Below are 13,934 nucleotides of genomic sequence, written 5' to 3'. Positions count from 1 at the left end.
GATCTAAGGAGGTATGTGATTTATGTGAATACTTTTGAAACTTGTGGTCTAAAACAAGTCATAGATATTTGCTTGGCTATAAATCATTTCATTAAGGATAAAAGGGCAAGTTTCAAGTGTAATTATTTCTAAATATAGAAATGTATCATTCTCTATGGGACAAACTAAAAAGAAAGTGTATCACATAAATTGAGACAAAAAGAATAATTTCTTTGAGATTTGTGATCTAAAAGAATTTATAAATATTTGTCTGACTATAAATCATCTCTTAAATCGTTAAGAGTAAAATAAAAAGCTTAACGTTAAATACTACTAAACATCGAGAGGTGTTATTTTTCTGGGACTGATTAAAAAAAATAGTATTAATTAAATTGAGACGTGTATTTGAGATTGGGTGACTTTATTTTTCATTTGATTTTTTTATTTAATATTATTTTATTGTTCGGAAAAAGTCTTATAGTTTTTTCCTTTATCCCTTACAGAGCTTCATTTAAGGATAAATTTTAAATTACAATCAAAAGTTGAGGAGTAAATTTGTATTTTTTTCTTAAAAAATTGTACATATGAAGTCCATATACTTTACACACGAACTCTACTAATAGCAACGACAAATACGAAACGATTTATCAATGATGCGGATGTAAATACACCAAAAGTTAACATATGAGAAAAATAAAATAATTTCAAATAGTACAAGCGCAAATGTGAACCCTTTCCCTTGATTTTATCTATACGTGCTAGTTGCTACATAAATAATCGAGAAAAAATATGTGCGAAAGGGTTAAAGTACAAGACCAGAACCTTTGATTAAAAGTGAAATTGGAGATAGATTTTTATGAAATACTAAATTTATTGCATAATCGAAAGTTACAGAAGAAGTTGATACAAGTTACGATTAATACTTTAAAATTTAAAAAATTATAAGAAAAAGTATAGTCAAAGGTACAATTGATTAATCCTTAAATTGATGTCACCTCACAATTATTTAAATTATTTTGTCTTTGGATTAGTCCGAAACGTCATTCACCTTATCATTTAAGGACTATAATTCAATCCTTTTTTTTTTTCTGGGTCTTTAAGTCCCACTATTTAAAGAGAGTTATGTTAACTACCAATATATAGTTACTTCTTGAGGCAAACAGAGGATATACATTTGCGTTCATATATTCAAGGAAAACATATAAAAACCACCCTAAACTACACATATTTTTCTACTTTCATACTTGAACTATTTGGTGTTCACATTATCACATAACTCTCCTGAATTACTATAATTTTCGTAATAAAACCTTCCTTAGAAGGTCAAGTGGCATGAAGATCACGTTGCGACACATTGAGAGCTAAATATTAGCCAAAAAATAGCCACGTGGCATTTTTCTTTATTTTCTCTAATTAATCAATTCAGTTGCTTAGAAAAAAATAATAAGAGAATGTAAGAGAAAGGGCAAAAACCAATAAGAGAATGTAAGGAAAGGGGAAAAAAAACAAATGAGAGAATGTGACATTCATATATTGAAGTTTGGCAGTTTGCATGGTAGGTTTATAAGTGAGTGCTACACAATACTTCTCTTGTCCTCACCAAAACCACATATACTATTCAATTTAATTATATTAAAGTTGCCAGTTTGCATGGACTTTATTTGATATATTGGAAAAAAAGCTTGTGACAAGAGACCTCATCTTCGTCCTAGATATTTTAAAACGACTACGTATTTTTTCTTATTTTTTAAACGTGTTCCAAATCTAGAGTTTGACCTACTTTCACTTCTTTTTCTGTATGTCACTATAAGAAAGAAGACATTCTTAACAATTTTTTTTTTATTACCATAGATAGAACAACATTATTGAAAAAAGTATTTTTGGCAACAACATTTTTTTTATTGTTGCATAGACTTTTCCCAACTGTTGTTATTGCTACGACGTGCAACAACCTTTTTTTTGTTGTCAAAAGTACTTTTTGCAACAATAGTTTATACTAAGGCAACAAAATTAAATTGTTTGGCACCAAAAAAAGTTCGCTTTTAAAAAATCCATCATATGTGCCAACAATAAAACTAAGTTATTGCCAATATTGAATTTTGCCAACTTTATTATTTCTGTTGCCAAAAAAATTGTTACCGTTTCTGTACTTTCTTGTGGTGTGTTTGTTTCTCTATTGGTCTTCATATTGAACCTCATGTTTTGATACTCCGCAAAAAAAAAAAAAAAAGCCTTGTTATCTTGGGAATAGTGGCATATTTGATTGAGAGAGAAGGTAAAAAAAAAAAATACTTAATTATTTTCTAAATGAAATAATGAAGACTCATACAATCGATCCTACTTTGTTTGAGACTGATACATAGTTAATTTTGCTTTATTTTAAATTTGCTGCATTTACTTTTATGTGTAAATCTGATTATTTTCTTGGACACAAGCACTCGAAAATATTTATACTTAAAGAGTGGTACAAGAGCCAAACCCAGCCCATGATTTGATAGGTTTGGGCTTGAATTTTTGGGGCCTATTTAAGAACGAGGCTTTTTAGCCCGGCCCAAGTAAGCCCGCTGGCCCGTGGGCTTGAGCGCATGGGTTGGGCCGGCCCGTGAGCCTAATAGATAAATTTAATTAAAAAATTAAAAAATAGAACGAAAGTGAAGATGTTAAGACAACCTTGTCAGAAGCAGATTCAGATATGCTAGATGAAAATGATGTGCTGGTGTTGGATACGTCATAAGTGCCATGAAAATTTCTTTGAGAAGTTTATTATTACTTTAAATGGATGGAATATTGTCATTTCTTTTGCGTTTTATTGAGATCTATTGGAACAAATCTAGGATGATATTCCTATTTAGCTAGTTGTATTGCTACTCATTAACGGTTTAATTTGCTATTAATATCTCTATTTGGTCTGAGTGATATCAGTTATTAATATGTAAGTGTTAACAATGTCAAAAGTTATTCAGTTTCGTAGAAGGTTTGGTCCTACATGATCGTTTTCTTGTTTAGTTACCCAAAATATTTGCGTAGAATGGTAGAGATTTCATACCGAAGTCATACAATCAAATCTTTACTTGAAGCCAAACTTAATAAGCATTATTAGAATCATTTTTTTTGTGGATTTGAGACTTGGTTAGCAAGTGGTAGCACCATGTAATATTATCTTGTAAATATTTATGTTAGCATTTTTAAATTGGAATTTAAATTTAAGAATTATGAGAAATATTTTTTTTAAAAAGGTGGGCTAGCCCGGCCAAGCCCGCAGCCCACGTAGTGATGGGTTGGGCTTGCTGTTTTAAGGCCTATCAAAATGGTTGGCTAGCCTGGCCTGAACCGTCAAATTTCAAAGCCCGCGTGGGCTAAGCTTGAATGGACTGGGCTAGCCGTTTTGACAGCTCTAGGTAGTGAGAGTTGATTTTATGTTATGGTCCATTGTAAGGTATGAGACTTGAGTCTCACATCGGTATTGCAATATATACGGATGTGGGGTTTATGTTTCCTTGAGCTCTCCCACCTCAATAGCTTTGAGTTCTCCTAGGGTTATATCAATGGCATCAAAGACACTCACTACCCCATGTTCCCATCGTGCCCACTGTACTATAGATGGTGACGCAGTTATTAAAGTGTTCTCCAGGGACTAGAATGTCTAGCTCAGAGCCATTCGCGGGTGCCTGGGCGCCTAACTCGAAAATGTCTACCTACTGGTAGAGTGAAAGCTACCGAGTGTGGAGTCGTCGAGGAAGAGCTAGGAATGCCGAGCGTGGTAGTTTATTATGGTCCATTGCAAGGTATGAGACTTGAGTCCCATATCAGATGTGAAGTTTATATAGTCTTGGATTTCCCACCTTAATATCCAACTTTTGGAGGTGTCATTCTCCTTGGTTGTATCAAATTCATACCTTTTACTTGCTTTGATGCGCGTTGTTGAATTAGAGTAAATTATCTTATCTAAAAGTTTAAATTATTGAAAATTTGACACTATATTTATTTATTTAAAATTTGTACAAATCAAACTACTGAAGTATTACTTTCCTCAAGTTTATGGTTTTATCAATCGACAAGAATATTTTTGTTAGAATTCCAAATGCTATAAATTATCGATGTAACAACACACTTTACCTTGGTTATTCTCAAATAATTTGTTGTAACTAAGTAATGGTATCATCACTCAGGGATGTGGTAGGATGGTTTAAATTCTTTCACCCTAAATTCGAGGTCTCTGATTTAAACTTTCGAATGGAGATTTTAGAGTGATTTGCACAAATAGACTATTTTTGCGCAAATATTTAAAAATTATTATATATCTTTTGACAATGCTTCAGCAATGGCCTTTTTATGTTCAATGCAAAAAATTCAAACTAAAATATCTTTAAGTTGAGTGATAAAGATGGTAAAGCGAGAAACTGTGGCATGCAGGTCATGATGAATTGAGTTACTCATAAACCATACTAGGTGGTCATGATTCAAAGTTACAAACAAATAAGGACAATAATATATTTCAAAATGGTGACTTGCAAATCATGACAAATTGATTAGCTATCTTGTTTGGATAACTTACAAACTCTAAGAGATTGTTAGGATTTTAGTTTTCAATCATGGTATCTCATTAAAACTTATTTCATTTACTCTACTAGATTGTCATAATTCTTAGTTTTCACTCATGGTACCTCACATAAACTTATTCCATTTACTCTACTCAATTGCCATGATTTCAAGTTATTTCACTCATGATACCTCATGTAAACTTATTTTATTTTACTCATAATACATTTCTTATTTATTTATTCCATTTCGGTCATGATGCCTCCCTTTTATTATTTCAAAGCTAAAAAAAAAATAAAAATACATTTTAAAATTGTGGCATGCAAGTTTGAAAACAGGGACATGGGCTTGTATCCGGTGGACAAAAAGGCCACTTGCTTTGCATGGTAAACGAACAAAGCCTATTTTGCAGCCCAATGAAATTTGGGGAAAATATTTAAAGAGCAGCCAGATGTGGGGACGCTCTGGGCAAAAACGTAGAGAACTTCTTGATAGAGAGCGCTTACCCCAAGTTGGACTATTCGATGCGAATTTGGAACAATCGAACAATGAATTTCGGATGTCAAAGTGGATGGGCTTCATTTTTTTTTTTCGGCGGTGCAAGAAGAGGGCAACAAAGAGGAATGCAAGCTTTATAAAATGTTAGCTTTACTTTTTTAGCGTAGTTTTGAGTCAATTAGCGCACACTGAATTATTACATTGAATATCAATTACCTTCTATAAGCATATCTATCAGGTAAGTACGTCCATCAAAGTTTACGCATATGGAAAAAACTCACCCTTGAGTACATAAGATCTTACCTCTATCACGGCCAGGGGGCGTGCATTTGGATTTTCGATTTCGATTTCTCAGTTTTGTAAAAATGCCATTCAATCTGAATCAAAATAAATTTTGTTTGGTTCGATTTTTTTTTTCTCGATTCAATTTTTTTTCCAATTTGGTTTATCCAGTTGTGTCATATAAGAAAACACAAATCTAACATAATCAAATGGTTATATCTTTTGAATATCCAGAAACGAATAAGTATTATAAAGAATGAGAAGTGGTAATGTCTAATCTCTTTAATACTTTTTCTAAATTCAATTCACATGATTGAAATAATGACTACTACTGATAAGATACAATATATATTTGATGAGATAGACAAACACTTTTAGTCTCCTATAAAAACATAATAGAACAAGTCAACAAGAATAAACTTATACGTCTAATATCATAATCAAAATAGAATGTAGAAATTAGTTAATGCTAGTTGATCATTTCTTTAGTGTCCATGTACCAAGAATGAAATAATTCGTTTTTTTTTTTGGTTTTCGATTATTGCCAATCAAAAACCAAACCAAGAAACCAAAATTTCTAAATCTTAAATCCAAAACCAACCCATAAAAACCAAAAAATCAAACCAAATAACAAAAAGATTCAGTTCGGTTTGATTTTTTGAATTAATCTGAATAGTGCGCAACCCTAATCAGTAATCAGGGAGTACATGCTTAGTAACAAATGCATGTGAATCCATCGTTTTTTATTCGGACTATATAACTTATTTTTCCTAAAAATATAGACTTATGTATATTAGCTCCTCGCAATTAGTCAAAAAAAGAAAAATAAAATAGGTGCATTGATACTATGCGTATGTTTGATTAAAAATACTAATCTCTAGTTATCACAGAAAAACAGGAGCAAGGATGGTGGAGAATATCTCACTAACCAGACAAGCACAAAAATGAACAAAATTTCTCAATCCCACTTTTTCTTGGTAAAAAAAAGAGACATTTCTCATCATCATGTCCAATTTTCTTCAGAGTTTCTCCTATCATGTGCCATTTATCTTCTTGTCATCCTTTAATCCTTCAAAAGAGAATTCTTTATCCAGATAAATTAAGATGAGAGTCTCTTTTTATTTATATCCATTTCCCTTTTGTCTAGATAATCTTTGTTAGATAATTTGAGATTCATGTACCTTTTTAGCAAAAGTTTCCTGATGATACAACATTTGAGACAGAAATGGCTACTGAGTCAAGCAATATTAGGAATTTGATATGTAAACATGTTAAAAATTCTTTACAATTTTCCTTCACTTTTGCCAAGAAACATCCATTTATTTCATGCACTTTGTTATTCTTCATCCTTTTTTTGGCTCTTTCACCATCAATCACCTGGTTTTTCATTTATTCCCTACCCCTTTTGTTATTTTTCACTATTCTTCTTATAGTCTTTTTTAGCATCCCAAATTTTAAACACTTCGAACGAGATGTTGATTCGAAACCTTCTAGGAATATCAGTCATGTTGATAAAGATCACGATGATGATGATGTCATTGACAATAAACAAAAGGCTTTTCTTCGAGCTAGATCTGTTAGGCGAAGAAAATCCAAGAAATGTATAGAAAATGGCGCTGAGGAATTTATGCAAGGTGCATCATTTCGAATACCTTTTAGTGATCATGATTTTGTCGACAAAGGTGCGTTGGTAGAAGAAAAATTGAAAGATATTCGAGAGGTGGAAGTGCATTCGATAAGTGATCGTGCTGAATGCTCTTCCAGCTCAAGTATTTTCAAGAATTCAAGGCCTCCTGCTTATTCGGATTGCTCTTATGAAGCCAATGGAAAATGTTTTAAATCTTTTAGTAGTATGTATGAGAGAAGAACAGAATGTTTTGGTGATCAAACAGAATATGAAGGGGCAAGAAATAAGGTTGTGCAATGGAAAGATGATGATGAAAAGAATCTCATGGATCTTGGACTTTCTGAGATTGAAAGGACTAAAAGATTGGAAAGTTTAATGGCAAGACGACGAGCACGAAAGATGCTTAGCCTCCAGGTTAGAAGATCACTGATGAATATAGGGTGCAAAGAAACATTTGCTCCAATTTCCTCAATTTTAATTCCAAAGAACAAAGAATCAACTAGTCCATTTTCACCTACCCCGGGTTCGGCCCCTTCAATTTTGGGACCAAATCGGAATCCTTTTGACCTTCCATATGATCAACATGAAGAGAAACCTAATGTCAGAGGTGGAAGTTTTATGCAAGAGTTCATGTCAGCTCAAGAACAGAAGGAATTGATGTTATCCAGGCATGAAAGCTTCCAAATAGGGGCTTCATTTCCAGGGGATTTAAACCATGATCAATGCGAACGAACTCTTCGCTCTGATCTTCCATCCGGGCAAAGGTTTCCGGAGGCATCCGAAAGTTCCAAATCGAGACACCGATTAGGTAAACTGATACGTCTATTCTTTTTACTATCGAGGTTCAAACAAAGCATGGGCAGAGCTAGGGTACGGAAAAGGCGGTTCATGCGAATCCTCTTCGTCGAAAAATTATACAGTGTATACAAGGTCAAAATTATTATGTACCATATATAGTAGGCTTTGAATCCCCTTACATTCTTCGTATATTTACTTCTTTATATTTTGAATCAGCTTAATGAAAATTCTAGCTCCATCACTATTTTAACCAAGCATGCATTCACGGTAACATGTTATACCACTTATTCTATATTGTGCGGATTAATCATAAAATAACTAGTTTTATGTTGGCTGTTAACTTATCGCAACCCTCCTCCTTTATCTGGGGCTTGATACCGGCAACGTGAGCAAGCTCATTCAGCGCTACCTTTAATACTTTATTTGAATGAAATTTAACAAATGTGATCTTTTTGCAGGTAGGGAAGATAATGATAGAATAGCCGAAGAAGTACCATCTCAAGCATCTGAACTGGAGATGAACCCGGCGAATAAAGGAGATCATGGTAGGGAAGGTCAGGATAATAATCAGGATGAAAAAGACAATAGTGAAGTACAGATAAAGTCAGTACTAGTGGAAGACATTAGCAATAGGACAAGTTCATCGTCTTCTTCAGAAGACGATAAACCATTCTATAAGATAGACAAAGATGCAATCTTGAAGTCTATTGCTTCTCCTGCTCTAAGGAACTTATCAAGTGATCCGTCACATTCCGGTTCATCCTTGTTGGAGAACACGAGAGAGGAAGACGAACGGATTTACTATCCAAATCGTCCCATGCATCGCGCTCCCGGCCAGTCTATTGATTCTGACTTGCAAGTGGAGGTTTCTGAAGTCGGTTCACCTCTGTTGACAAACGATGGGAGCTCATCCGCGGATGAAGAAATTTCTATAGACGGGGAGATAGATAAAGCTATCGCAGATGAAAACACAACACTGATGTCTTCATCTCACCTAGCTAGAGTAGATGAAAATGAATCGAATTCAAGAGAAGTACGTGAGGTAACCGAACAAGATATAGTAGAATTTGGATTTTCGAGGTTCCATAACATGCCACATGATTTTCCATCAGAACGGACAATTGGACCAGATTCCATCGGTTCAACCTCATTTCCACCTCCAAGGACAGACAGGAATCAAGCTAGCCGCAGTTATCAACAGCGAAGGCCGGAAGGACTTTCTGTAGTTAGTGAAAGATTTCAAGGTTCATTATTACAACCAGAATTTTCAGTACGACAACTCCCTTTCGCGTCAAATTCACTTGTCTCACCGACATCTGTTTTACAACCAAATTGCTTAGTTGAACAAGGATCCCCTTCGAATTTTGATCAGGTACAAAATGATAATAGGTCAATGAACATCTCTAGTGAGAGATCAGATTCAATTGCTTCACAGGAATCAGATCTTAGTTTAAGCAATTCGACATTACAAGTTTCAGAATTACCTTCAGAAATAGAAAATTCAACTTCCGTCAACGAACAACATAGCGAAAATGTGGAATTTTCAACTATTGGACAAGGACATCACTCATTTGAAGCCTCTAGTACGTCATCATCTAAGTCCGTATCGCAACCATATTTTGCAACTAGTTCAAATTTTGGTCAAGAGATGCATTCGGAGGCTCAACAAGTAGGCACATGCAATGTAAAAAATAATAAGCCAGATGAAGTACTAACTGCTGAAAGTTGTGATCCAAGCACTTCTCAGTGCTCAACACTTAAGTTAAAAAATCCGACAGTGCAAAGTTCAGTTCCACATTCAGAGACACAGAAGTCTGCAGAAAATTCAAAATCTCTCACTTTAAATAACATTCGGGAAACACTTCGTGATAATACAGTTAGCCAGAGTATTGAAGATTTCCAAGCATCATCATCACCGCAAGATTTGGTGTTCAAACAAGTTCCAATTGCCTCTACTTCATCCCTCTCTTCCAACTCTATGATTCAACCAAAATTCTCAGCAAATGAAAGCTGCTCAAATTCTGAAGAACAGAAGAGAATGCAGGTTTGATGATTTAATGAATTGACCATGATGAGATTATGCAAGTTAAAATAGCTATTTCATGCAAACAATACCTTTTGTCAGAGTTTAGCTTTTATCAACTTATTAAAGGTGAAAAAGATATAAAGTTTGTAGTTTGTATAAACCAGAGAAACATTTAACATTGGTCACAAGTGTTTATAAAATTATACGTAATAGAATATCGAAGTTAATCTAACTAATGGAAGTTGAACTCTAACATGAAAACAAAAACTTTTTTCAGAATTTAGCTGTGTATCGATTTGTTAAAGGCTGACAACATGTGTAGTTTGTACTTTGTAAAAATCAGAATTATCAACTTTTGTCTTATGTTTTATAAAATTCTAATGCATCAGCGTAGCAGTGTCTCTTGTCACCAGGGAAATGATCATTTACTCAAAAGAAAGTAAGTCAAAAGATTTTCCAAAGATATGCAATAATTCCATGTATTTTTGCTCTAGTGACTAGTAACCTAATAAGAAAATGATATCTGCTAAGGAGGCAACGACAATTATCTTGTGACTAGAGTTTCTTGATAAAGAAAGATATATCTAAAAGGAAGGACTGGGCGTCTTGATTCTAGTTCAGAACTTTTAAAGCAACAGAAAAAGAAAAAAAACAAAGTCTAGATCCTCACAAAACAACAAATAATCTGTAGAAAATTATCAAAAAATGCAGTTGTGGCTGCATTTTCAAGTTATGTATAGCAAATCAATATCTAGGACACCAATTGTTAAGCATTCTCACTTATAGACTTTGAAATTTCATTAAATTGTTGTTTTCTATTATTTAGGATTCTATACCTGGAATTCCATTGGAGAGATCTGTCAATCAAGACTCCATCAGCTTACATTCTACGATTCGAGAAGTCCCTACAGCCTCGAGTTGTACATCATCACCAAAGTCTGTACTCGAACCGAAGTCCTCAGCAGGTCAAGGCCCTCTGTTAAACCTTGATATGGAGGAGCAAATAGGTGAAAGTCCAAGTCCAAGAATGTCTAGAAACACAAGGGCTTCGTTAGTCCAATCTGTAGCAGACCAACTTCATCATGCAGATGCTAAAACGGTACGTTTCACTGCACGTAACTATCTATAACAAGTGAAACTAGTTATCTGAAAAATAAGGCAGTCAACCTGCTACGACGAGTTAAATAGCACTGATAATGTAAATATACATTGTGAGTGTATATAATTTCTGTTAGCAATAAGCACAGCACAAGTAGAACTTAATTTATTCACTCTAAAAGATGCATAATTTTGATAATTGTAAGAATGCAACTAGCTGTTTTTCTGGAACCTACAATCTAGACTGGAACAAACGATTCCTTTAGTTAATTAAGTTATATACTGACAGTGTAAAAACCTCAAGTTCATTTTGTTCACAGATTAGAAATGCAGGGATTATAATGAATGTATTGTTCATGCAATGAATAACGATACATAGATTGTTATGCAGTAAATAATAATGTTGAATCATTATGCAGGGATTGATTACTTCAAAAGCCTCTTCTTTATCTTTAGTTACTCATGCCATGTAAAACTAATACAGGTGTCTTATTTCACATTCTATCACGCATACAATAGTTCACAAATACCGCCCTTTTTTTGGGTTTGTGGGGGGGGTAAGCAATGCGGAGTTTAATAAGGCCAACCAAATACTGTATGTATTTTTCTTTAACAGCAAAACATACATGATATTACTTATTGCCGAATTTTATGCTAGGATTATTTTTGTTAGTATGGTAAACCAGACAACCCTTTAGAGAAAAGGTTTTCCTAGTTTTGCACTATCAGCATAAAAACTTATACTCTTTGAAAGAGCATAAATAGATGCCATTTTGTTACTACGTTCATTCTATCATATGTTTGTGCTTGAAAACTCTGTTTCAAGCAGTGTGGAGCCACATACTAAAGGGTGGTCATTTATCCTGTGCCATAAATTGTACTATATACACAGAAAACTATACTGTAGCGAAATTCCTGACTTCATCATCGATTTTAAGCTTCACATTGAAACTTTTTCCTTTTGGTTTTGCAATGCTGAGCAGAGACCATCCAATGACGAAGAGAAATCTCATGAAGAATCCACTAACCTCAATGATGACAAGAAGCAGGAGGACTTACCCAAAATGAGCCTCAAAGAAGTTTCTGAATCTCATGTAGAATCACCAAACAAGACCACTGTGGTGTCTTCCAACAACACCACAAAACATCAAAAGTCAAGTGATGTTGCAAATTCTGGTTCCTCTTCAACTAACAAGAATTAAAATTTACCACATGATCCTATTAGTGCAAGTGAAGAAACTTCACAAAAGGGTAATGTTACAGCAGCAAAGGAAAAGAAAAACATTGAGTCACACAGTGAGAGAACAGACAGTAAAGAAAAGGCTAAAGATTAATGAGGGATAGTTAAGAATCTTGTTTTTGTTTTTCTTCAGAAAATGAACATGTACTTGTTTCTATGTTGTTCAGACTCTTCAAAAATGCTGCCAGGTGCATGTCGGGATCCCCTAAAAGTAGTACAATTTTGGAGGATCTGACACGGTGCGGCATCATTTTAGGAGAGCCTGAGCAACATTTCTTCTTTCTGCATGGTGGAAGATTTTCCCATGAGACTTTTTCTGCCTGTCGGATCCTCCTAAAGCATTTTTAAAGGATTTGACACTAGTGCGGCAACATTCCGAGCAACATAGATTGTTTCTTCTTTCTGCATGGTGGAAGATTTTTACCATGAAACTCCTCAATCGTGTAACTCAAACTTACCTGTAAGATATTGGTGTATAGGAACTCCATGAAGTTTGATGTATACACATAGGAGAGCCAGAGGAAATTCACTGTTGTATAGTATTTTAGGATGTAGTAAACTAGAATTTATACATAATGACAAAACATGTTGTAGCAACTTCCCTTAATTTTTTATGTTACTAATCCCACTTCTTATAGAAATTTATATGCTGGCGATTTGATAGCCTAAAATTTCTTTTAGGCTGCTAATACTTATTCATTTTTTTTGCGCGAATTGCCCTTCTTTTGGGGTGGTCTTTAAATGTTGCCCCTCATATTTGTGGTCTTTAAGTTTTGCCCTTCGTTCGGATACCTAAGGTTCTGGGTTCGAACTCCTGCTCAGGCATTAAAAAAAAAAAAATCGCAAGGCAGTACGGAGAGGAGTGTATGCCGGATCCGCATACGATCCCTGGAAAAAACTAAAGTTATGAGTAGGGCGTACTTATATATATATATATATATATTTTTTTTTTTTTTTTTTTTACTTTTCAAGGCAAACTTTTAGTTACGCCTTAAGGAAAAATTTCGCCTTATGGGGCATACCTTTAGTTATGCCTCAACTAAAAGTATGCTCCATAAGACATAACTAAAAGTATATCCCATAAGGCGAAACTTTTCTTTAAGGCATAATTAAAAGTTTGCCTTATAAGGGCAAAAGTCTTTATGCTTTGGAAAAGTTACATTTTATAGGGCATACTTTTAGTTATGCCTTAATTAAAAATTTGTCCCGTAAGGCATAGTTCCTTAAGGAAAAGTTCTGTCCCATAAGGCATAACTAAACTATGCTTGAGGAAAACCTATGCCCCCTCCGGCATAATTTTAATTTTCCTTAAATCAGATGTTTGGATCCGGGGGGGGGGGGGGGGGTACACTCCCTCACCCCCGTTTGCCAAATTATTTTTTTATTTTATGCGAAATAGGGCTCGAACCTAACCCGTGTATCTAAGTGAAGGACAATATTTAAAGACCACAATTATTAAGGGCAAAATTTAAAGACTATAAATATGAGGGGCAAAATTTAAAGACCACCCCAAAAGAAGGGTAATTCTGCGAATTGCCCATATTTATTTGGACTAATGTGTGTGGGAGATTTGCACTAAAAGAATAGTTTCGTGCTGTTATTTAAATTTTGTCTCTGCTTTATGAACTTGTGCGGAACTATCCCATTTAATTTTCTAGTTTTTTTTTTTTTTTTTTGCCTTCCGCAAAACTTGCTCCATTTTTTCTAGGGAAAGCAGCAGGGCATCTTACTTTACTATTTTTATATCTTAACTTAGCTGAAATTCTCTGTTTGATTAGTGTCTCGTGTTAGCAAAAAAAAAAGAAAAAAAAGAAAAAAAAGAGGATATGTAATGCATTAGTTTCAAT

At 34.2% G+C, this 13,934-nt stretch overlaps 1 protein-coding gene across 1 annotated transcript; it reads left to right on the top strand.

Annotated features, from left to right (window-relative positions):
* Positions 1-6,300: 6,300 nt before the first annotated feature.
* On the top strand, positions 6,301-12,740 carry LOC132051193 (uncharacterized). The gene is made up of 4 exons (XM_059442448.1): positions 6,301-7,733; positions 8,182-9,767; positions 10,576-10,848; positions 11,831-12,740. The coding sequence occupies exons 1-4, from the start codon at positions 6,524-6,526 to the stop codon at positions 12,047-12,049; spliced, it is 3,288 nt and encodes a 1,095-aa protein (XP_059298431.1). The 5' UTR covers positions 6,301-6,523; the 3' UTR covers positions 12,050-12,740.
* Positions 12,741-13,934: the final 1,194 nt, after the last annotated feature.

This window comes from Lycium ferocissimum, chromosome 3 (assembly GCF_029784015.1).
Source record: "Lycium ferocissimum isolate CSIRO_LF1 chromosome 3, AGI_CSIRO_Lferr_CH_V1, whole genome shotgun sequence".
Lineage (NCBI taxonomy): Eukaryota > Viridiplantae > Streptophyta > Magnoliopsida > Solanales > Solanaceae > Lycium > Lycium ferocissimum.
This window is presented reverse-complemented; position numbering and strand designations above follow the sequence as displayed.